We start from the raw sequence: 25,609 nt of genomic DNA, 5'->3' as shown, positions 1-25,609 counted from the left end.
CCCCACCCCCAGCCCTGGCAGCCCTTCCTCCCCCGCCTCCATCCCCAGCCAGTCTCTCCTGCAGATCAGGATGCAGCACTTGAAAAGATGCTTACGGCTGTGAATATAAAGGCTCCAGACCCAGGAGTGAAAACGCAGGGCAATATGGCTATGCCACCTCTTCCAAACTGCAAACTGTGTGTCTGAGAATGTGCCGGCCTTCCTATATGTTTAAAATAATTATTGAGGCTGTATCATATGCCACACATTGCTCTAAGGGCTTTATATGTATTATTCTATGTTATCCTATCTATGAGGTCGATACTGTGAATATCCTCATTTTAAGTTGAGGAAATGGAGGCACAGAGAGGTTAAGCAACTGGTTCAAGGACACACAGTCTGTAAGAGCTGGGACTTGAACCCAGGCAGCCTGGCTCTCAGACCACTCCTCCTGTGTATGTGTGTGATTTGTAATGTATTTGTTTATTTTAGAGAGCATGATAGATGCCATCACATCATAAGATTAAAAGGCACTGGCATTTTATTTTGCAGTCAGGCTCACCCTGCTGAGGACGAAGATCATCCCAAGCCCCCAGAGCTCTTCCTCTTAGCCATCACCTCTGACTGACTGTGTGTTGGCTTAAAAAATGGAATAAGGCTATGTAATTTACTATCACTTCCAGATTCCTCAAGATTACATGGATTAAAAGGAATCTGCTAAAATCCCAGGAGAACTGCCACAGGGCCAATCCTAGAGCTGTCACCCCATTTGAGGGTCTTACTTCTCTCTAGATTGAAGGTTTCTGGGCACAGTTTCAAGAAACTCAGTTAAAAAATGCAGGTGGGGAGAAATGGTCCACACAGGGCCAATTGCAAAGACACAAAGGCCTGGATTTGGCCCGGTTTTCAGAGCTGACAGCTACTCAGGTGGCTCTGATGCTCATGAGGGAAATGGGGGAAGAGGCTGTTGCATCTTCGGGGACAAGAGCCCACAGTCCCACGGACTTCAAGGTTCTCCTTTATCACCCTAAGGGGTTGGATGAGGTTACTTTATGATACTTAAAATGAAGCTCATCTGTGGATCGTAACACTTAGATGACGGTTTGTGACAGGTCCCAAGCCAAAAGGAATACTAATTATAGCAAGAGATTTTCTGGAAACAAGTATCCCCACGACTGTGCCATCCAATATGGTAGCCCCTAATGACACATGGTTATCTAAACTTAAATTTGAATGAATTAAAATTAAATATTAAAAATTCAGTTCCTCTGTCACCCTACCATCTTTCAAGTGCTCAAGAGCTGTATGTGGCTGGTGGCTACTGGAGTGGACAGTACACATCAGACCAATTCCACCACTGCAGAAAGTCCTATTGGACAGTGCTGATCAAGAGTACTACAAACTTCTCCTTTTGTCCTTCATTAGGATGCTGCCAACGAATGAAAGAAAGAAGAGTACTTATCTCATGGGGTTGTTGAGGATTGTGGTAGGCTGAATAACAGCCACCAAAGATATTGGGTCCTAATCCCTGGAGTCTCTGAATGTTATTTATAAGAAAAAAGATATCTATATTTGAGATGTGATTAAGAATCTTGGGGGCTTCCCTGGTGGCGCAGTGGTTGAGAGTCCGCCTGCCGATGCAGGGGACGCGGGTTCGTGCCCCGGTCCGGGAAGATCCCACATGCCGCAGAGCAGCTGGGCCCGTGAGCCATGGCTGCTGAGCCTGCGCGTCTGGAGCCTGTGCTCCGCGACGGGAGAGGCCACAGCGGTGAGAGGCCCATGTACCGCAAAAAAAAAAAAAAAAAAAAAAAAGAATCTTGGGATAAGATTATCCTGGTGGGCCCTAAATGAAATCCTAAGTGTCTTATAAGAGAAGAACAGAGAGAGATTGGACACACAGAAGAGAAGGAGGCAAGTGACCATCATGCAGAGATTGGAGTGATGCAGTCACGAGCCAAGGAGTGTCGGTGGCCTCCAGAAGCGGAAGATGTGAAGAACCGACTCTCCCCTAGAGCTTTCAGAGGGAGCACAGTCCTGCTGAGTCCGTGATTTCAGACTCCTGACTTCCAGAACTGGAAGAAAATAAATTTCTATTGGTTTAAGCCACCAAGTTTGTGGTCATGCATTACAGCAGTAATCACAAATTAATGCAAGGGTTAAGCTACTTTATATATATACTACGTTTTAGAGGTCACTTAAGAAAAAAGACATCACAAAGGGAAGCATATAAATGACAGGGCAGTTCACAGAAGAAATGCTATTGACAAAAAGTCCAAAAGATTTTTCAACCCCTCCAAATAATAAAATAAACGCAAATTAAGGGACAGCACTGGTCTCTTATCAATTTGACAAAATATTAAAAAGATAATCATTGATTCATTAGCTAGTCCATCCATCCAACAGAATGTTAAGCAATCATGAAAGACATCTTTTGGCAAAACATTTTAAGGACATAGGGAAACCCAGTGTTAAATTTTTAAAAATTAGAAAAAGGATTCATAAAACTGTAATTAAAATATATACATGAGGGCTTCCCTGGTGGCGCAGTGGTTGAGAGTCCGCCTGCCGATGCAGGGGACGCAGGTTCGTGCCCCGATCCGGGAAGATCCCACATGCCGCGGAGCGGCTGGGCCCGTGAGCCATGGCCGCTGAGCCTGCACGTCTGGAGCCTGTGCTCCACAACAGGAGAGGCCACAACAGTGAGAAGCCCACGTAACGCAAAAAAAAAAAAAAAAAAAAAAAAAAAAAAAAAAAAAATATATATATATATATATATATATATATATATATATATAAAATATATGAGAGAAAAATACTGGAAAGCAATTTACCCAAAATTTTTACAGTAGCTATCTCTGTCTACTAAAATTATAGACAATTTAAATTTTCTTCTTTAAACTCTGTCTTGTAAATTTTCTACAATGAGCATGTATTAGTTTTAACACTGGAAAAAAAAAGACTTCCTTTAAAATAATTTAAAAATCAACTTGAACCACAAATCCTAGTATTTGATAAAATACCGGGCAACTTTTGTCAACTACAAGTATTGATTAAATCAGCTAAGAATTAGTATTCAAAATTGTGGGAGTTTATATTTGTAACTTCTAGTCATTTTTTACTTGTCACTGTATGTCCTGTTGGAATTTATCCTGAAGACTGATCATGTTTCATGTTTCAAAAGACAATATTTGCTTTTTATTTGTCTTTGATTTAAAAAAGCAAGGAAAGGGATTTTATCAAAGTCAATCAGATAAATGTAATCCAATTATGAAAATAAATCCGCCCTCGACCTTACATTACTTCAAAAGGAGGTATCTTTACGTCTCTGTGAATTACACACAGCATATACCCATGGGAGCTGCTCTAACTCAGCCTCCAAACTGTCAGGTCAGTAACAGCAGGATGGAATGTTCTCAAGGGGACTGGCCGGGAGGGCTTCGTCTTCAAAGAAAGCCCAGAGCCAATGGGAGGGGCTGCTCCCAGGAGGCCATCAGGAGTCTCCCATGACCCTCCCAGCACCTCAGACGGGGGAGTAACCCACAGTTACTGCCAGCCTCAAGGCACCCTATTCTTTCATCAAAAGAATTTCCAGGAGTGTTCTGCAGGTATTGCATCAATATACTTCTAAAAAAATTAGGGTGTTTTAACATTTCAAATGTTTATTTTGGATTATCCCAAATTAAGTTCTTGCCTTTCTTTTTCTTCTACTATATTTTTAACTAGGCTTTTTCATTATAAAAATAATACTTATGGAAAGAAAGACTTCTAAGCGTACAGGAGAATATGAGATAAAAGTAACATCACTACTCTTGTCCCCAGAGGTGGCCATGCTAACAAAGTTTCTAGTGTATCCTTCCAGAAATTTTCCATCCATCTGCAAACATATATTTAATAAATTAAATGCATGTGTGAATATACCTTTGTATATATGTATATGTGTGTATACGTATATTTTATACATTTTAGCTTATTTGGAGTTATAATTGTACATAGTGCTTTCAACTTGGCTATATCACCTAACAATAAATTGGATTATAAAAGTCTATCTAAAAGTAAAGAAGTATTTCATTTGTAGAAAACATGGTTGTGGGCATCTGTTCTCTGATGTCCTGAGAAAAGGGAGGAAAGTTGCTGATAAGGAAAATTCATGAACACAGGGCATATCATCTTCATTAACTATGAAAATGAAGGTTTCAATTATAAATGAAGGTGATTTAATCAGAAGACAGTTCTTTTGAAACAATGCCTTTCTACTTAAAGTTCCATGATTGCACAAAATCATCCTGAGTATATTTCCTCCAGGCACAATTATGTAATTAGATAAGAAAGGAAAAGGGCAGTGCTGCTGGCTTGCACTACCCACTGCTTGGATGGGGACTGTATCCACCACTCTCTCCTCAGCACCGGGCACTGTCCTCACGGGGCTTGCCATTTATCTGGGGGAGGGGCATATGAATGAGCAGATGTGTACAATATGGCAGAAATAATAATGGTCTGCATACTGGGGTCGAAGTCTCCCATATCTTAACAACCCCACAAAATAGGTTTGAGTCTTGTTCTCCTATCACAGATGAGGAGACTGACAGCACAGAGAGGTTAAGCGACTTGCCCAAGGTGGCACAGCTATTTCTCAGGAAGCAAGGCTCTAGTTTCTGTGATTATGCAGATCGCCTAGAGGGGGAAGGGGAAGACTCGGGCAGAGCTCAAGGAGGAGATGGAGAGGAACTGCGGGGAAGCACTCAGGGAGGGTTTCCTACGGAGGATGGATTTGAACAAGAAGTTGGTGAGGCAGAGTGGTGGGGGAAGGGAGGAGAAGGTGGACAAGTGGGGATACCATCTGCGTCTTGGGCCCCATCCTCCAGCGGTCTCAGCCAAGGAGGGGATGAGTGTTGAGATCCCAGCAGAGACCGTGGAGTGGCTGAAGAGCATCAGGGCCCATCTGGGCAGTGCTTGTCTTCCTGGGTGTGCAGCATGTGATGGGGTTGGACGGAGCCAGGAGGAGGGGACCTGCTGGTGGAGGGTGTGAGAGATCCTGCCCCTCCCCCAAGGCCTGAGAAGGGCACCCTGTACACTCCTGGGGAATGTGGGTCCTGAAGGAACCAGCATCCCAGCGGGATGAGGGCTGTTCAGGAGGTGAGAGGCCTGAACTGCAGCTGCCCAGTGAGTGAGGGCACGTGGCAGAAACCACAGGCCACAGGAGGAGGTCCCCAAAGACCAGGTGGACTGGTCTCTCCTCGTGGACCAGATGGCTACACCACCCGCCTGCAGAAACCAGCCAGGGCACTGACATAGCCCGAGCCCAGATGCTGCTCACTCTCCTGGCCCCCAGACAATGCTGTGAAGGTTGGTAATTTCCCTTTGCAGTCAGATGCCACAGAGGGAAGAAAAACAGGGACATTCATGATAGGGAGGCATCTGAAGTGACTGCAAATTTACTCCAAATAGACAGTCAACCTTAAAGAGACTATTTAAGCTGGAAGAGATTGTTACCTGTAATTGTTACTGATTAAGTTTTTCTTATACTGTGAGTGGGAGGTTGGCGGGGTGGGAGCGGAGTAGTCTGAGAACAAGGCTAGTGATTGGAATACTGGGTCTTGGTGTTTGAATAACAAAAAACCAAGCTACTTTAAAAAACTCAAACACTAACATCTCTGCTGATATAATATCTTTGATCTATTTCTAACAGCTTTATGGATGTGTCATATATAATAAACTTTTCATATTCAAGTGTACAATTTGATAAGTTTGAGATATCTATCTATCTGCCTGTATGTATATATATATATACATATATATACACACACACACACACATGTATATGTCTATCTTATGTCTCCATGAAGCCATCACCAGAATTAAAAGGAGGAAGCTGATAAAGTGAAGAGGGGATATATGCATATATAAATATCTCCCTCCCTATTAGCATCTTTTCTCTATCTCTTTATTATTATCAGTTTCAGTATAGAATTAATACAATGTCCAATTTCTCATTTTAAAATATTCCTTTCATTTAAAATATCCCGTTTGGCAATAAAATATCCCTGATAAATACGATATAAAGAGAAAAGTTCACAAAATTAATTTTGAATTTTAAAAAATCATAACTAACTATTTAAAAGCCCTATTTATATAATAAAGGACAGAACTCTCCAATCAAAAGCAAGTAACTGTTATATCAAACATTCCTGAAGAAACTTTGTTATAAAATTTATGTATTATTGAGGAGATAGCATGTTAGAATCCCATACGGAATTAACACAAGAGAAGCTTATGATTGTTCAAGTTTTTCTGAATCATTGTAAAATAACTGATGTGTGTTAGACATCTGTTGCTGCATGCTAAGTCACCCCAACACTTAGTGACCGAAACAACACGTTTATTGTGTCACTGTTTCTGTGGGTAGGGAACTAGATGTGGCTCAGGTGGGTATCTCTGCCTCGGGGTCTCCCACGAGGCTGCACACAGTGTTGGCTGGGGCTGCAGCCTCATCTGAAGGCTCACCTTGGGGAGAATGCCCTTCCAGTTCACGCATGTGGCTGTGGACAAGATTCAGCTCTTCTCAGGCTGGAAGGAGGCCCAAGTTGCTTGCTGGCTGTCACCAGAAACCTCCCTCCGTTCCTTCCATGGGGCCCCTCTGCTGGGCAGCAGCTGACCCCTCTCAGAGCCAGGGGTGAAAGCAAGTGAGGGGGCGAGAGGCGAGCAAGATGGCAGTGCCGCCCCACTGCTTTTGCCGTATTTGTTTTCTTAAGATTTAATTATTTTTATTATTTATTTATTTATTTTATTTATTTTTGGCTCTGTCGGGTCTCAGTTGCGGCACGCGAGATCTTCATTGAAGCACGTGGGATCTTTCATTGCAGTGCTTGGGCTTCTCTCTAGTTGTGGTGTGCAGGTTTTCTCTTCTCTAGTTGTGGTGCGAGGGCTCCAGGGAGCGAGGGCTCTTTAGTTGAGGTGCGTGAGCTCATTAGTTGTGGCGTGCGGGCTTAGTTGCCCCGCGGCACGTGGCATCTTAGTTCCCTGCCCAGGGATCGAACTCGCGTCCCCTGCATTGTAAGGTGGATTCTTTACCACTGGACTACCAAGGAAGTCCCCTGCCATATTCTTTTTATTCTTTTTTTTTTGGTTGTGCTGCGCAGCATGTGGGATCTTAGTTCCCTGACCAGGATCTTAGTTCCCCAACCTGTGCCCCTTGCAGTGGAAGCGCAGAGTCTTAACCACGGGTCCACCAGGGAAGTTCCCCATATATTTTTCTTTAGCAGTGAAGTTCTAGGTCTACATCACACTCAAAGGGAGGACATTACCAGAGGAAGAGTTGGGGTCAGCGGAGGCCATCTGGGAGGCTGCCTACCACAGTTATAAACATCTTTTAATGTAATGTTTTGAGAAGGAGTTTGGTTTTCTATTGCCAACAAGTTAAATTCCCTGGTCCTGACGAGCTCATCAAAGTTGGAATCTGAGTGTCTCTGAACCTAATGTGTACAGCACAATACCCATCAAAGAAAACAGGTGGCGAGACTGCTTCCATGGCCCTGGGACTGATCAACAACAATCTGCTCTCTTTCCTTTCCCCTCTTGAAATAGATTTTAAAGCTGCTCCAACTGGGTTGCCTACAAAGCGTTTGTTCTACTGTGTGGAAACTTGCACTGTGTCCTATAAGTGTTTGTTCTACTGTACTTCTCTAATAAAGGAGCACATCTTTTGTAAACAAAAACCATCTTTTGAAAACAAGCTTTAAATTGCTTAACATTTCACTTAAGATCATTAAAGAAGACCCTTAATATAGGCAGACCCTTAATACAGGAAGGCCTTAATATACATAATGCCTTGTCCCCAGAACTGCTACCTTCCCATCATTTCATGGGAGGCCTGGGGGCCAGGCATCAGGTCCTAGAGTCAGCAGCTGCTTCAAGGGATTATGACAGAGAAGGAGCATAACTGAGACTGTGGAGCCTCATACAATTAGGGTCAAATCCCAGAAGGAAGGGTAGAGTGAATTGCTTGTGGCCGGACTCCTCGGATTTCAGACAGACCTGGCTTGTGAAAGCCTACCATCTTGGGGCTGTGTCATCCACCCATGATGTTCAATTTCATGTGGCTACAGAGGTATTATATAGACTGTATTTTAAAAAAAAATCAGGAACAAAAGCAATTTCATTAAAATAAGAATTAGTTCCTAAATTCTTAGCCTTCACATTCTACTTTTTTAAAATGAAGCCAGAAAACCACATGAATCTATATCAACATGTTTCTGTGCTTAAAAACACACAAGAATATCAACCACCACAGAAGAGACTGTCAGGATAGATGTCCTACACTCACCTGCATTCGATGAACCAACGCCGGATCTCATCTTGGAGGTTCTCCTTGATGTTGGGACCTTCTATTAGTTTCAAGTCATCCTTGATTGTAACCAAGGCATCTTTGTATTCCTCCTCATGCTTTACCTGCACCTTATCCCGCAGGTGGGTCACCCTGTCAGCCTGGATTAATGCAGCACTGACTTCATTAAACAAAGGAGGTGGGTTCTGAAAATATAAGCCAAAAGGTTTGAGATCATAAAGGTTACAGAGCAGTGAAAAATATTAGACAATAATGAAATATGTCAGTATCTTCAATGGTGTCCTACCAAAGACCCATAAGAAATACAAACAAAACAACAGAATCAGATCTTGCAGGAGAGCTTGAAGGAGTAATTCACAACCCTGGGGAGGAAGTATGGGATCACTCTGTACTATTTCCCAGAAACTGGTTATTAGCTTAAAAAATGCTTATTCGGTAAATCATTCAAAAAATCATTCAAGTTGCAGAAGGTAAAGTTTTCCAAATCTTCTTGGTCAGTGGGAGAGAAAAGAATATAGCATTAGAAAGTAAATGAAGCAAGAATTGATGAAAAGAGTTTGGGTGTTCTGATTTCAAGAAAAATGACACCAAAACCAACTCTGAAAACATCCCCTCTATTGTTAAAGACCTCCAGAGCAGGAAATTCTCAGCTGACTCCAGACATTCACGCTATTACATCTTATTGTGAGAATGTTCTCTCTCCACATCTGCTGATCAGAAAGGCAACAACGTCTGGCTATGGAACGCCAACCAAATGCTCAGCACTGGTCCAGCAACATGTGGAGGGTTGTTGTAACAGAAAATACAAAGTCACTTTGAGACATAATTCCTGTTCTTTAGAACCGCTAAAGAAACGAGGTTGGTGGGATAAGAGTAATGTCCGTCACAGTAGGGAACCATGTCAAATAGTCTATAAAAGTGCTACCTTGTGGGTTTGGTTGGAAAGAACTAAAAGGGACTTGGAGAAGAAGAACACACATGGGAATCATAGGTATGAGCTAAAGATCCTGAGCTCTAAGGAGTTCAGAGATTCAGCGCAGGTAAGTTAGCAAATTAAGGACAAATTCAGTGGTGTGCTGGAGCCAGCCTGTAATGACTCATGAGATCCAGTTGATAGATTTTCAGAAATTTTGCAAGCCTGCTGTTAGGCACAGTTATTTTTAAATGCTAAATTATATAAATTTAGGATTAAATTATGTTAACAGTGCAAGTTACCGATACCAAAAAGTCATTGCTTCATAATTATTTTTACTGGATTTTATTGTCACCTATGCTCTTGATGTCATTATGTCTGTTGTATCTCTAAGGTGAAAATACTTTAATAATGCTGTCACTTTTGTGCGTATCTTCCTGTGTTCATTCAGGTTAGAAGCTTGCAGTTGGCTATAGGAATACTTACACCATCGAAATTAGCAAATGCTACAAATGAGGGCTTGATTTACTATTGTGATTTGATTGTATAGACTTAAGAAAGTGGTAGAGAAAATAATAATGCAGATAAACATAAAAGTGTGTCGTGTCTGTGTCACTTACATTGTGAAAGCACACAAAACTGAGGAAATATTCTTCCAGAATCCAAAAACTATAATCTGATTCAGCAAAGGATGGCTAGTATCAAGTAGAGAAAAGATGACAAATGTTGGGCATGGATGTGGAGAAACTGAAACCCTTGTACACTGTTGGTGGGAATGTAAACTGGTGCAGGCACTATAGAAAACACTATGGAGGTTCCTCAAAAAATTAAAAATAGAACTACCATATGATCCAGCAATCCCACTTCTGGGTATACATCCAAAGGAAATGAAATCAAGATCTTAAAAAGATATCTGCACCCCCCTGTTCACTGCAGCATTATTCACAATAGCCAAGGTATGGATACAACCTAACTAAAGCCAGGGACCATTTTAAATCCGAAAATCCATATCCTTTCCTTACAAGGATTTTTTTGGTTACTGTTCCTTTACAATTTCCTTCCTCTGTTTTCTTAGTTCTTTTCTTCTCAGAACTCCTGCAATTTTCTTTACACGTATCCCTCATCCATCTCCTTGTCATTTTCCTATTTTCTAGGAGATTTTCTTAATTTTTTCTTACAACTTTATTTTTTGAAGTTTCTATTATTATATTTTAACTCTTCAACAGCACTTCAACTGTTCCTTGATTCTTCTTTTTGGGGGCATTTTGTTCTAATTTCTGGATTCGATAATCCTCTTTTATTTCCATAAGGTTATTACTTCTAGAATTTTGTTTTTTATGTTTTATTTTACCCCTCTTTTTTTCCTTCCTATTTCTTTTCTGTTGGGTCTCTGTCTTTCCTAAGTGACTGGTGACCCTTTGTGGTTCATGCTTATTTAGCAGGGAGGCTCCCAGAGCTGTTTGGAACCTGTGTAGGGGAGTTGCTGACTGGTGAGGTCAGAGCTGCTTTACTGGAGATATCTGCGTATCAGTATCCAAATGTCTTTCTTTTGAGCTGGTTTCTGCAGACAGAAATCCTCCCATCTGCTCCTGAAGAGGTTTAAGTGTGGCTGCAAGAGCCAAGCAGAGGGAGGGAGCTATTGGTCTCACTGTTCTTTTTTTTTTTTTTTTTACATCTTTATTGTAGTATAATTGCTTTACAATGGTGTGTTAGTTTCTGCTTTATAACAAAGTGAATCAGTTATACATATACATCTGTTCCCATATCACTTCCCTCTTGCGTCTCCCTCCCTCCCACCCTCCCTATCCCGCCCCTCTAGGTGGTCACAAAGCACCGAGCTGATCTCCCTGTGCTATGTGGCTGCTTCGCACTAGCTATCGATTTTACATTTGGTAGTGTATATATGTCCATGCCACTCCCTCGCTTTGTCATAGCTTACCCATCCCCCTCCCCATATACTCAAGTCCACTCTCTAGTAGGTCTGTGTCTTTATTCCCGTCTCACCCCTAGGTTCTTCATGACCTTTTTTTTTCTTAATCCTTCTTTCAGAACAGGATCTCAGCACCACTTATTGAAGAGGCTGTCCTTTCTCCACTGTACATTCCTGCCTCCTTTATCAAAGATAAGGTGACCATATGTGCGTGGGTTTATCTCTGGGCTTTCTATCCTGTTCCATTGATCTATCTTTCTGTTTTTGTGCCAGTACCACACTGTCTTGCTTACTGTAGCTTTGTAGTATACTCTGAAGTCAGGGAACCTGATTCCTCCAGCTCCGTTTTTCGTTCTCAAGATTGCTTTGGCTATTCGGGGTCTTTTGTTTTTCCAAACAAATTTTGAAATTTTTTGTTCTAGTTCTGTGAAAAATGCCAGTGGTAGTTTGATAGGGATTGCATTGAATCTGTAGATTGCTTTGGGTAGTAGAGTCATTTTCACAATATTGATTCTTCCAATCCAGGAGCATGGTATATCTCTCCATCTATTTGTATCATCTTTAATTTCTTTCATCAGTGTCTTATAATTTTCTGCATACAGGTCTTTTGTCTCCTTAGGTAGGTTTATTCCTAGATATTTTATTCTTTTTGTTGCAATGGTAAATGGGAGTGTTTTCTGGATTTCACTTTCAGTTCAGATTTTTCATCATTAGTGTACAGGAATGCCAGAGATTTCTGTGCATTAATTTTGTATCCTGCTACTTTACCGAATTCATTGATTAGCTCTAGTAGTTTTCTGGTAGCATCTTTAGGATTCTCTGTGTATAGTATCATGTCATCTGCAAACAGTGACAGCTTTACTTCTTCTTTTCCAATTTGGATTCCTTTTATTTCCTTTTCTTCTCTGATTGCTGTGGCTAAAAACTTCCAAAACTATGTTGAATAAGAGTGGTGAGAGTGGGCAGCCTTGTCTTGTTCCTGATCTTAGTGGAAATGGTTTCAGTTTTTCACCATTGAGGGTGATGTTGGCTGTGGGTTTGTCATATATGGCCTTTATTATGTTGAGGAAAGTTCCCTCTATGCCTACTTTCTGGAGGGTTTTTATCATAAATGGGTGTTGAATTTTGTCGAAAGCTTTCTCTGCATCTATTGAGATGACCATATGGCTTTTCTCCTTCAATTTGTTAATATGGTGATCACATTGATTGATTTGCGTATATTGAAGAATCCTTGCATTCCTGGAATAAACCCCACTTGATCATGGTGTATGATCCTTTTAATGTGCTGTTGGACTCTGTTTGCTAGTATTTTGCTGAGGATTTTTGCATCTATGTTCATCAGTGATATTGGCCTGTAGTTTTCTTTCTTTGTGACATCCTTGTCTGGTTTTGGTATCAAGGTGATGGTGGCCTCATAGAATGAGTTTGGGAGTGTTCCTCCCTCTGCTATGTTTTGGAAGAGTTTGAGAAGGATAGGTGTTAGCATTTCTCTAAATGTTTGATAGAATTCGCCTGTGAAGCCATCTGGTCCTGGGCTTTTGTTTGTTGGAAGATTTTTAATCACAGTTTCAATTTCAGTGCTTGTGATTGGTCTATTCATATTTTCTATTTCTTCCTGAGTCAGTCTTGGCAGGTTGTGCATTTCTAAGAATTTGTCCATTTATTTCAGGTTGTCCATTTTATTGGCATAGAGTTGCTTGTAGTAATCTCTCATGATCTTTTGTATTTCTGCAGTGTCAGTTGTTACTTCTCCTTTTTCATTTTTAATTCTATTGATTTGAGTCTTCTCCCTTTTTTTCTTGATGAGTCTGGCTAATGGTTTATTAATTTTGTTTGTCTTCTCAAAGAAGCAGCTTTTAGTTTTATTGATCTTTGCTATCGTTTCCTTCATTTCTTTTTCATTTATTTCTGATCTGATCTTTATGATTTCTTTCCTTCTGCTAACTTTGGGGTTTTTTTGTTCTTCTTTCTCTAATTGCTTTAGGTGCAGGGTCAGGTTGTTTACTCGAGATGTTTCCTGTTTCTTAAGGTGGGATTGTATTGCTATAAACTTCCTGAGCTATTTGTAATGAGGTGGATAGACCTAGAGTCTGTCACACAGAGTGAAGTAAGTCAGAAAGAGAAAGACAAATACCGTATGCTAACACATATGTATGGAATTTAAGAAAAAAAAATGTCATGAAGAACCTAGAGGTAAAACAGGAATAAAGACACAGACCTACTTGAGAAGGGACTTGAGGATATGGGGAGGGGGAAGGGTAAGCTGTGACAAAGCGAGAGAGAAGCATGGACATATATACAGTACCAAACGTAAGGTAGATAGATAGTGGGAAGCAGCCGCATAGCACAGGGAGATCAGCTTGGTGCTTTGTGACCACCTAGAGGGGTGGGATAGGGAGGGTGGGAGGGAGGGAGACACAAGAGGGAAGGGATGTGGGAACAGATGTATATGTATAACTGATTCACTTTGTTATAAAGCAGAAACTAATAAAAAATAAAAAAATAAATAAAAAAAAAAGAACAGGATCTCACCTCGCTCCCCACTGGGCAGAAAGAACAAGATAATCACAATCGCTTATTCTACCGAGTTAAACCAAATTCACTGACACAGCTCTTAAGTCCCTTTGCTTTGAACTTTTCAGCAAGTTTCTCCCTTTCAATAGCATATAACTGTACATTAAAAACTCAATCTGAAAATTATAGAAAAGAGGAATTTTATTCATTTCTATAAATAAAATATTCAGAGCTAATTCTGCCATCTTATGTTTTCTAACACAATTTCTTGTTTTTCCTTTCCTACTTTTTGCTGGGTCTATGCAGTTAACTTTGTTCATTCTTGCTGTGCAGTGGTTAAGAAACTATACATCTCATTTATAATCTTCTGCCAGTTATTCTGAAATTTTTAACATCATAATTACCACCTATATTTGTATTTATGTCTAGAATTAGTATTTTTACTCTGTCTTTAAGCAAGCCTAGGACCTCTGCATGTGTTCACTATTTTTCCCCCAAACTTTTATTGTGTAATAACAGATTGTGATTAATTTTTAAACCAGTAACTATTTAAATTTAACCATTGTTTTGGTTTCATTTTTTAGTCTTCTTTCTCCTATTCAGTTTTCATTTTGCTGAAGCATGTCCTTTTTTTTTTTTTAACCTCTTTATTGGGGTATAATTGCTTTACATTGTTGTGTTAGTTTCTGCTGTATAACAAAGTGAATCAGCTATACGTATACATATGTCCCCATATCTCCTCCCTCTTGCATCTCCCTCCCACCCTCCCTATCCCACCCCTCTAGGTGGTCACAAAGCACCGAGTTGGTCTCCCTGTGCTATGTGGCTGCTTCCCACTAGCTATCTATTTTATGTTTGGTAGTGTCTATATGCCCACACCACTCTCTCACTTCATCCCAGCTTACCCTTCCCCTGCCCCATGTCCTCAAGTCCATTCTCTACATCTGCGTCTTTATTCCTGCCCTGCCACTAGGTTCATCAGTACCGTTTTTTTAGATTCCATATATATGCGTTAGCATATGGTATTTGTTTTTTCTCTTTCTGACTTACTTCAATCTGTATGACAGTTTCTAGGTCCATCCACGTCTCTGCAAATGACACAATTTCGTTCCTTTTTTCTGGCTGAGTAATATTCCATTGTATATATGTGGCACATCTTCTTTAACCATTCATCTGTCGATGGACATTTAGGTTGTGAAGCATGTCCTTGAGTGTAACTTTCAGACTGGATAGGGTCAGCCATAAATATTCTAAGTACTTGCGCTTCTAAAATGTCCTCATTTGGCCCTTCCCACTTGAATGGCAGTTTAGTAGCTACCCTGGAGGATACTTCTTCTAATGGGCAGAGCTGCCAGTGACTAGCTTGTTGGAAATTTGATGATTGTTCCTTTGTAGGTAAGCTATTCTGCTCTTATGATGCTTTACACTTAGTCTTTTCAAAGTTTATCAAAATGAATCTAGGTGTGAGCATTTCTTCATTCATCACATTCTCCATTTGGTGGGTCCTTTCAATATAAAGAATTATGTCTTCTCCTCTGTAAATTTTCCTTCTATTATTTCTTTTTCTCCATTTTTCTCCCTGCCACAAATATTACATAAATGGCAGGGCACCAGATTGATCTGACCTTTTCTCTTGTATTTTCCATCTCTCCTTTACTTGCATGCACTATGTTACAGAAGATTTCTCTATCTTTACCTTTCACAATTAATTTGGCTTTGAGTTATGTCCATTTATTATTTGGATTTATTTAGAATTTTAGAGGGGTTATTATTGTTTTGCTTTTTTGAGCATGCTCTTATCTTCCCAAAATTCCTTCTTATTTTATATTTGCTCTTTTCTTGTTTTTAGTAGTCACTTTGTTCAGGGAAATTATTTTAGATGCAACACATCTTCAAATATACCAGTGAGTTATTTTTTCCAAGTTCACGTTTTTCCTCAAAATTCTGAAAAGCAGTAAAAAAAAAAAAAAAAAATGGATTCTCAGTTCCATCCTGGGGGTGAGGAAGAAGCAAGAAACTAGTAGTTTGGGAAAGTCTTCAAGTGATTCTGATAATATCCAGGTTTGAGGAAAAACTAACTGCTCTAGAAAAAGGTCTGGTAACCTATAGCACACAAGTCAAACTTGGCCCACTGCTTATTTTCGTAAAAAAAGTTTTATTGGAATGCAGCCATGCCCATTCATTTACATGCTGTCTATGGTGGCTTACACACTACAACGGCCACACTGAATAGTTGGGACAAGGACCATATGGCCTGCAAAGCCTAAAATGATGATGATAAAGAAAAAGAAGAGGGACTGTTTCCTTAATTTCTCTTTCTGATCTTTTGTTGTTAGTGTATAGGAATGCAAGATATTTCTGTGCATTAATTTTGTATCCTGCAACTTTAACAAATTCATTGATTAGCTCTAGTAGTTTTCTGGTGGCATCTTTAGGATTATCTTTGTATAGTATCATGTCATCTGCAAACAGTGACAGTTTTACTTCTTCTTTTCCAAGTATTCCTTTTATTTCTTCTTCTTCTCTGATTGCCATGGCTAGGACTTCCAAAACTATGTTAAATAATAGTGGTGAGAGTGGACATCCTTGTCTTATTCCTGACCTTAGAGGAAATGCTTTCAGATTTTCACCATTGAGAATGATGTTTGCTGTGAGTTTGTCATATATGGCCTTTATTATGTTGACGTAGGTTCCCTCTATGCCCACTTTCTGAAGAGTTTTTATCATAAATGGGTGTTGAATTTTGTCAAAAGCTTTTTCTGCATCTGTTGAGATGATCATATGGTTTTCATTCTTCAATTTGTTAATATGGTGTATCATATTGATTGATTTGCATACATTGAAGAATCCTTGTGTCCCTGGGATAAATCCCATTTGATCATGGTGTATGATCCTTTTAATGTGTTGTTGGATTCTGTTTGCTAGTAATTTGTTGAGGATTTTTGCATCTATATTCATCAGTGATATTGGTCTGTAATTTTCTTTTTTTGTAGTATCTTTGTCTGGTTTTGGTATCAGGGTGATGGTGGCCTTGTAGAATGAGTTTGGCACTGCTCCTTCCTCTGCAATGTTTTGGAAGAGTTTGAGAAGGATGGGTGTTAGCTCTTCTCTAAATGTTCGATGGAATTCACCTGTGAAGCCATCTGGTCCTGGACTTTTGTTTGCTGGAAGATTTTTAATCACAGTCTCAATTTCAGTGCTTGTGATTGGTCTGTTTATATTTTCTATTTCTTCCTAGTTCAGTCTCAGAAGGTTATGCTTTTCTAAGAATTTGTCCATTTCTTCCAGGTTGTCCATTTTATTGGCATATAGTTGCTTGTAGTAATCTCTCATGATCCTTTATATTTCTGCAGTGTCAGTTGTTACTTCTTTTTCATTTCTAATTCTACTGATTTGAGTCTTCTCCCTTTTTTTCTTTCTTTGTTTCTATTTATTTCTGCTCTGATCTTTATGATTTCTTTTCTTCTACTCACTTTGGGTTTTGTTTCTTCTTCTTTCTCTAGTTCCTTTAGGTGTAAGGTTAGATTGTTTATTTGAGATTTTTCCTGTTTCTTGAAGTAGGATTGTATTGCTATAAACTTCCCTCTTAGAACTGCTTTTGCTGCATCCCATAGGTTTTGTATTGTCGTGTTTTTGTTGTCATTTGTCTCTAGGTATTTTTGATTTCCTCTTTGATTTCTTCAGTGATCTCTTGGTTATTTAGTAACGTATTGTTTAGCCTCCATGTGTTTGTGTTTTTTACATTTTTTCCCCTGTAATTTATTTCTAATCTCATAGTGTTGTGTTGGAAAAGATGCTAGATACGATTTCAATTTCCTAAGGCTTGATTTATGACCTATGGTCAACTAATCTATGACAAAGGAGGCAAGGATATACAATGGAGAAAACACAGTCTCTTCAACAAGTGGTGCTGGGAAAATTGGACAGCTGCATGTAAAAGAATTAAATTAGAACACTCCCTAACACCATACACAAAAATAAACTCAAAACGGATTAAAGACCTAAATGTAAGATGAGACACTATAAAACTCTTAGAGGAAAACATAGGAAGAACACTCTTTGACATGATTCACAGCAAGATCTTTTTTGATCCACCTCCTAAAGTAATGGAAATAAAAACAAAAATATACAAATGGGACCTAATGAAACTTAAAAGCTTTTGCACAGCCAAGGAAACTATAAACAAGACAAAAAGACAACCCTCAGAATGGGAGAAAATATTTGCAAATGAATCAATGGCCAAAGGATTAATCTCCAAAATATATAAACAGCTCATGCAGCTCAATATTAAAAAAACAAACAACCCACCCAATCAAAAAATGGGTAGAAGACCTAAATAGACTTTTCTCCAAAGAAGACACACAGATGGCCAACAGGCACATGAAAAGCTGCTCAACATCACTAATTATTAGAGAAATGCAAATCAAAACTGCAATGAGGTAACACCTCACACCGGTTAGAATGGGCATCATCAGAAAATCTACGAACAACAAATGCTGGAGAGGGTGTAAAGAAAAGGGAACCCTCTTGCACTGTTGGTGGGAATGTGACCATTGTTTTGGTTTGTGACTTCTCTACTTGAATCCACAATTGAGATGCTGTCAGAATACAGCATCCACTTAATGACATAAAGCCAGGTGAAAAAAAATGAAAAGAAAATCACACATATAATACTTGATAAAAATATGTATTAGAATGTGTAACAAACTAAGCAAATTGTCTAAGTTTAGTATAATAAGAACGTGAGACTGTACAACTCTGGATATGGAAAAACCCCTAAAACGACTTTGAAAGTGGATCTAGAATGAGAATTACAGAATCATTTTAAAGAACAATGTTAAAAGCCAGTGATCTAAATTGACTCAAGATGTAAGTGCTCAAAGCCATGACTTTATATTATCTACTTTGTGTCAAAATAAAGAGATAAGAATTCCCTTTATTTAATCATTCAAAGAAGTATCCAATTCTCATATTTTTCACATTCCTAGTGTTATGAAATAGAAGTTTATAATTCACACAGAGATTTTTATCTGATCTCTCCAATGACTACCCTGAAGTCCACTGTTTTCGTGAAGATGTTCAAATGCATCTCTGCTACAAATGACCCAAATTTCTTTGTCTCTGATGAGCGTGTAAAATTGTCTTGAAGTCTCGCTTTAATGTTATGATTTTTTTATCAGTGAATCATATGAAATCCCCCCCACTACATTGTTCTTATAGTAAATCATAGCATATTTTTTTCATAGATTCACACATACAAACTATATTTTAGCTGGGCCTTTTCCCCTTTGAATCCCTAAAAGTGAATTAATGAGTAGGCAACTCTGACTGGTGTCCTGGCAAAGCTCTACACACAGTGTGCAGCCAACTTCATAACATGTCCATGGGCTACGAGTGAAACAGACGTCCCCCAGCGCTCATCAGATCTTTTATAATTGCCACGGCACTCTGTCCCATACCTTCTTTCTCTACATTTCTTTACTGATGTTACATCCATCTTTTGAGACAGAAATAAGGACCTGATTATCCCATTGAACAGATGGGGACTGAGGTCCATCACTTAATGACTCTCCCAAGCCATCCTATGAGAATGAAAAGGCTGGCAATAAGGTTTCCGGATTCCTCTGTGTCTGTGTTTCTCCTATTACACCACGCTGGGCTGTTAATATGTGTGTATTCATGCGTGTTGCTTGAGATAGACTTTCTCTGACAAAAATACATTTGGGGTCATTTGTAGCTTCTTTCGCTAGTTGCTTTTGAATTTAAAGGTTATAATATATTTAGATTCTTATGTTAATGAGTAGCTCTTCCTTTGGGCTACAACATCTTTTTCCTGTTTAGCAACTTTGGTCATATGGCATTCAAATTTGTTAACTCACCGCATAAACAGCAACTCATTGAAAAATAAATTACGAATATTAAAGGGAAATAGAGAACACAATAATATACTATATATGGAAATACATCAGCTGTAGAATAATGCATCTTAATGAAGGCTTCCCATGTGAATAAACCATTATATTTACAAGCTTTCCACAGTTAATGACCCAGAACTGGTTAACGAAACCTAAGTTTATAGCAAGGTCCTCCGTCAGCAAAAATATACATATTAATAATTGATGTTGCTGTAAAAATAGGACATAAGATGATGACTCCTGGGTTTGTGGAGAAATAGGACTCTATGGTCCATTAACTTAAAATGCTTATCTAATGTTTGATGGGCTTTGCCTTTAAAAATCCTTGGTCAAATTAGTAAGATAAAATGGACATTTGTCCAAATGACAATCTGTTCAATTTATCAGTCACAAATCCCCTTGCAAATAAGTGATTTAATGCTGGCAACTTCCTGGAGGAGCTCATGGTGTTGGGGGTACTGTAGTCACTTAAGGCGAGGATGGAGCAGTGAGGGGAAGGGAGAGGGTCTATTCCAACAAATGACCACTGTGGTCAGCGCAGAGATTAATCAGCTCCACGCAGCCCCCGGTCGGTCATCATTAGGGAGCACTCAGAGCTGCCCCATCAGCCCATGGGCTTGCGCTGTGCGCTTCCTGCGCTAGTTTTACACGTGGAATGCCTCATGCTGTGGAGTAAACTGCTCTTTGGTTGGTCCATTTTAAGATCGTGTGCGTGCATGTGCATGGACGTTCCCTAGTTTATAAAAATAAGCTCTTTTGTTTCACCATTTCATTTCACAGTAATATATCTATACTTGTATATCTGTGTTTATATAAACACATCTACTCAGAAAGAAGAACCCAGCAAGAAGAAGTGGAAAAAAGTTGTGGGGGAGAGTCAGGGCTGATGGTTTTCTTTTCTTTTTTTTTTTTAATTTTAAAAAATTTATTTATTTATTTATTTAATTTTTGGCTGCGTTGGGTCTTCATTGCTGCAGGCGGGCTTCCTCTAGTTGTGGCGAGCGGGGGCTATTCTTCGTTGAGGTGCGCGGGCTTCTCATTGCGGTGGCTTCTCTTGTTGTGGAGCATGGGCTCTAGGCATGTGGGCTTCAGTAGTTGCATCACGTGGCCTCAGTAGTTGTGGCTCGCCGGCTCTAGAGTGCAGGCTCAGTAGTTGTGGTGCACGGGCTTAGTTGTTCCATGGCATGTGGGATCTTCCCGGACCAGGGCTTGAACCCATGTCCCCTGCATTGGCAGGAGGATTCTTAACCTCTGCACCACCAGGGAAGCCCACTGATGGTTTCCTTTTGCCCTCTGCTCATACTACAGTTATGGTAAATCTTTATTTTAGGATGCCACAACTTCAAGTGGGTGTAAAACAATTAAAAATAGAGCAATTTCTAGCCCGTTAAATCTATTTTCTGGAAACTTGTAGTAGTTTTAAGATTTGCTTAATTAAGAGCTGGAATAGAACTGTATAGTTGAGCCTGTAATTGATTAGTGGTAGGAGCTAAATTTGCTACTTTTGTGTCCTACATTCTTTAAAAATGTTTTAAAATAAACACTTCCATGGCACTTAAAGTTTGCGAGACACTATTTTAACTGGTTTACAAATATTAACTAATTTATTCCTCATAATAACTAGCCTTATGTATGAGTACCATTACTATCTTCATTTTATATATGCAGAAACTGAGGCACAGAGAGGTCAAAGAACTTGTCCAGGGTCACACAGCCAGGAAGTGGCAGACTGGAGCTTTGACCCGAAGCATGTACCTCCAGAATCTCTGCTCTTACCCTGTATGCTTTCTTGTATCTCTGCACTGATAGTTTTCTTCTGGCTTAAAATAGTTTGTCTGAAAATGGTTTTTTATGGGTACTATAGATCATACTTTTCAAGAATATACATTTGTAATTTTAATGGATATTGCTGAGCTGCCTTGCAAAGAGGTTGCAGGATTGCTTTACTCTTCCCCCCAACAGTGTATGACACAGCCTTTTTTCCCACACCTTGCCAACATTGTGACCTTAACCATTTTGATCTTGGCCAACTTAAATAGATTAAAAATGACAATTTAATAAGCATTTTTAAATCATGAGTGATGTGAGCATTTAAACCCACGATTATAAGCCATTTCAAAAAAATAACAGTGAACACTTACCTAGTGCTCACAGGGTGCAGTGTGTCAGACACTATTTTAAATGCTTTACAGATACCAATTTCTTTAATACTTAACACACATCTTTGCCTAGGAGCTAGCACTATCTCCATTTTGCATATGTGGAAATCGAGGCACCAGGAAGCCAAGACACCACCCCAGTTCACCCAGCGAGTAAATAGTGGAACCAGAATCTGAACCCAGGCAGTCTGGCTCCAGAGTTCCCGGCCTTAACCATTCTACTACGCTGCAGTAAAGGACTTTGTAATGGGCCCTAATCTGAGATAAATAAGGGCAAATATCCTGCCCTAGAGTAGGGATAAAAGAATCCTGGGATCAGGTGACTAAAGGAAGAGAATTGTTTTGCTCATTGAGTTTCTGATGACCTGGCAACCCAGGGCAAGAATAAAGCAGAATAAGAATAACAATAAACACTTCCCAGAAATAAACCCACACACACATGGTCAGTTAATCTACGACAAAGGAGGCACAAACATACAATGGAGAAAAGACAGTCTCTTCAACAAATGGTGGGAAAACTGGACAGCTACATGCAAAAAAGTGAAACTGGACCCCTATCTCACACCACATACAAGAATAAATTAGGGACTTCCCTGGTGGCGCAGTGGTTAAGAATCTGCCTGCCAATGCAGGGGACATGGGTTCGATCCCTGGTCCAGGAAGATCCCACATGCCGCAGAGCAACTAAACCCGTGTGCCACAACTACTGAAGCCTGTGCTCCTAGAGCCCATGCTCCATGACAAGAGAAGCCACCGCAGTGAGAAGCCCACGCACTGCAATGAAGAGTAGCCCCTGCTCGCCGCAACTAGAGAAAGCCCACATGCAGCAACAAAGAACCAACACAGCCAAAAAGATTAAAAAATTTAAAAAAAACAGTTTTTAAAAAAAGAATAAATTAAAAATGTATTAAAGACTTTAATGTAAGGCCTGAAACCATAAAACTCCTAGAAGAAAACATAAGGCAGTAAACTCTTTGACATCAATCTGAATATTATTTTAGACTTCTCTCTGCAGGCAAGGGCAACAAAAGCAAAAGTAAACAAATGGGACTACATGCTTTTGCACAGCAAAGGAAACTATCAACAGAACTAAAAGGCCACCTACTGAATGGGAGAAAATACTTGCAAATTATGTATCTGATAAAGGGTTAATATTCAAAATATATAAAGAACTTACACAACTTAATGTCAAAAAACAAGCAGCCCAATTAAAAAATGAGCAGATGACATAAACAGGCCTTTTCCCAAAGAAGACATACAGACAGCCAACAGAGACACATGAAAAGATACTCAACATCACGAATCGTCAGGGAAATGAAAATCAAAACCACAATGAGATGTCACCTCACACTTGTCAGACTGGCGATTATCAAAAAGCCAAAAAAAAATAACAAGTGTTGGTGAGGATATGGAGAAAAGGGAACCCTTTTACGCTGCTGGAATGTAAATTGGTGCAGCCACTATAGAAAACAGTGTGTAGATTCCTCAAAAAATTAAAATAGAACTACCATACAATCCAGCAATCCCACTTGTGGGTATTTATCTGAAGAAAACAAAAACACTCGGAAAGATACATGTTCACTGAAGCATTATTTATGATAGCTGACATATGGAAGCAACCTAAGTGTCCATACATAGATGAATGAATACAGAAGATGAATAAATGAATATATATATAATACACACACACACACACACACACACACACACACACACACACACAGGAATATTATTCAGCCATAAAAAAGAATGAAATCTTGCCATTTGTGGCAACATGGATGGGCCTGGAGGGTATTATGCTAAGTGAAATAAGTCAGACGGAGAAACACAAATACCATATGATTTCACTTATATGTGGAATCTAAAAATCAATACACATGGACATCAAACCAAAACCGAAACAGACTCATTGTTACAGAGAACAAAGTGGTTGCCAGAGGGGAGAGGAGGACTGGGCGGGGTGGGGGGAGGGATGCCAGGAGAAGTAGGTGAAAGGGATTAAGAGAAACAAACTTCCAGTTATAAAATAAGTCAGTCACAGGAGTGAAACGCAGAGCATAGGGGATCTAGTCAATAATATTGTAATAACTTTGTGGGGTGACCATTTCAAAATGTACATAAACGTCAAATCACTGTGATATATACCTGAAACTAATATGATCCTGCATGACAATTATACTTCAATAAAAAATACTTACAATCAAACTAAAGGTTCCCAGTTAACTAGACTGTAAGATCTCATTTAACAGACAAGAAAATGGTGAGTTTTCTTTTTTTCCCAAAGCATCTTGAGGTGGACTTTTGAATCACAAAAATTATTCAGGGTGTCCTCCTCGGGCTCTGATTCCCTTGCTCAACCTAAGAGCCTTCCATGCATGCCTGTATCAGGATCACTGTTTTTCCTGGTTTTCAAACATTTTCCTGGTGCAACACACACAGTGTACGTGGTGGGCAGTACCCGCTGCCCTAGGGATCTCCGAATTCTCCCTCTGCAGCTGGGTAAGCCTTGGACCCTGCTGGGCTGTTCCAATGGCACTGCTTTTCCAGATCGTACTTTTTTTTTTTTTTTTTTTTTGTGGTACGCGGGCCTCTCACTGTTGTGGCCTCTCCCGTTGAAGAGCACAGGCTCCAGACGCGCAGGCCCAGCAGCCATGGCCCACGGGCCCAGCCGCTCCGCGGCACGTGGGATCCTCCCGGACAGGGGCACGAACCCGCATCCCCCGCATCGGCAGGCGGACTCGCAACCACTGTGCCACCAGGGAAGCCCCAGATCGTACTTTTAATAGACTAATTTCAGTTCATAAATCTGAGTGAGACAGGCTGGGACCTGGGACCCTTTGCTGCAGTGCTTGCACTTGGACAAATGTCTCCTCCAGCAACAAAAAGCAAAGAAACTCTAAGGGACTAAAAATAACTGCGTGTATGCACAGTTGGGGCGAATCATGAACAACCAGATACATAAAGACCAAAAACCCAACTGCCACTTCTGAGGAGCCGGGAGCAAAAGCAGGGTACTGCGCATGCCCCCAGCACACCACCACCAAAGGGGTTGGCAAAACACCTAAGCTACACCTCCAGCCCAACCCCTGGACACACCCCTACCCTCACCTCCTACAAGGAACCAGCTCGCCTGCACTCAGGGAGTGAACAAGGGCTGCAGCAGGGGCCCCAATAACGCCTAGCCTGAATTTCTTTGGGCCTCTTCTCAATTTCTATTGATTAAGGAGGCTAAGAATCCTGGTCGGTAACACGAGCGGCAAATAACAAGGGCCAAGTTACTTTATATTTTGAAATCAGTGGCATGCATGTGTTAGGCAACAACGTATTTTGAAATATTTTGTTTTGTTACATAGAAAGGTTATGACGTATCGTGATAGTTTTCCTTTGTACAAAATCATTCAGTTATCGGGACAATGTAATGTAATTTTCCAAGACGATGAACATCAGCCACCATTCCTTGAAGGCAACCCGTCGAAGCTCTAGGCCAGGTCCGGAGGCCCTTCTAACAGCTCTGTGAAATAGGTAGCACTATCCTGCTCTTACAGAAGGAGAAACTGAGGCTCAGGGGGAGGGGGAGTGAGTGGCTCAAAGTGTCCCCACCCCTGACCCACGTGGTAGAGGGGCCACCCCAGACACCTGCCTCTCCATCCACCTGGCAGGCCAACCCTTCAAAGGCCGAGGGGAGACGCACACTCATTTCTAAGATGCTGCCGTCCCCAGACACTTAGGGAAACAGCTTTTTTTTTTTTTTGTATTTAAAAAGTAAAATACAACTAAAACAAAGCAAAACAAAACCCCATAAATCATGGCAAATCTGTTTTTTTAATACATTTATTTCTAGAAACAACCAAAGGTCAT

General features: G+C 40.2%; 1 protein-coding gene across 1 annotated transcript in view; it reads right to left on the bottom strand.

Annotated features, from left to right (window-relative positions):
- DRC11 (dynein regulatory complex subunit 11) overlaps positions 1 to 25,609 on the bottom strand; it is a gene marked incomplete at its 5' end in the record, with an annotated part of 169,612 nt that overhangs the window by 128,519 nt on the left and 15,484 nt on the right. The window contains one exon of the mRNA XM_079710231.1: positions 8,300 to 8,505. Within this exon, the coding sequence (XP_079566357.1) occupies positions 8,300 to 8,505 (206 nt within the window). The remainder of the gene's footprint in view (positions 1 to 8,299; positions 8,506 to 25,609) is intronic.

The sequence above is a fragment of the Hyperoodon ampullatus genome, assembly GCF_949752795.1.
Source record: "Hyperoodon ampullatus genome assembly, chromosome: 8".
NCBI lineage: Eukaryota > Metazoa > Chordata > Mammalia > Artiodactyla > Ziphiidae > Hyperoodon > Hyperoodon ampullatus.
Note: the sequence above shows the minus strand (reverse complement) of the source record. Positions and strands in the feature narration are given on the sequence as shown.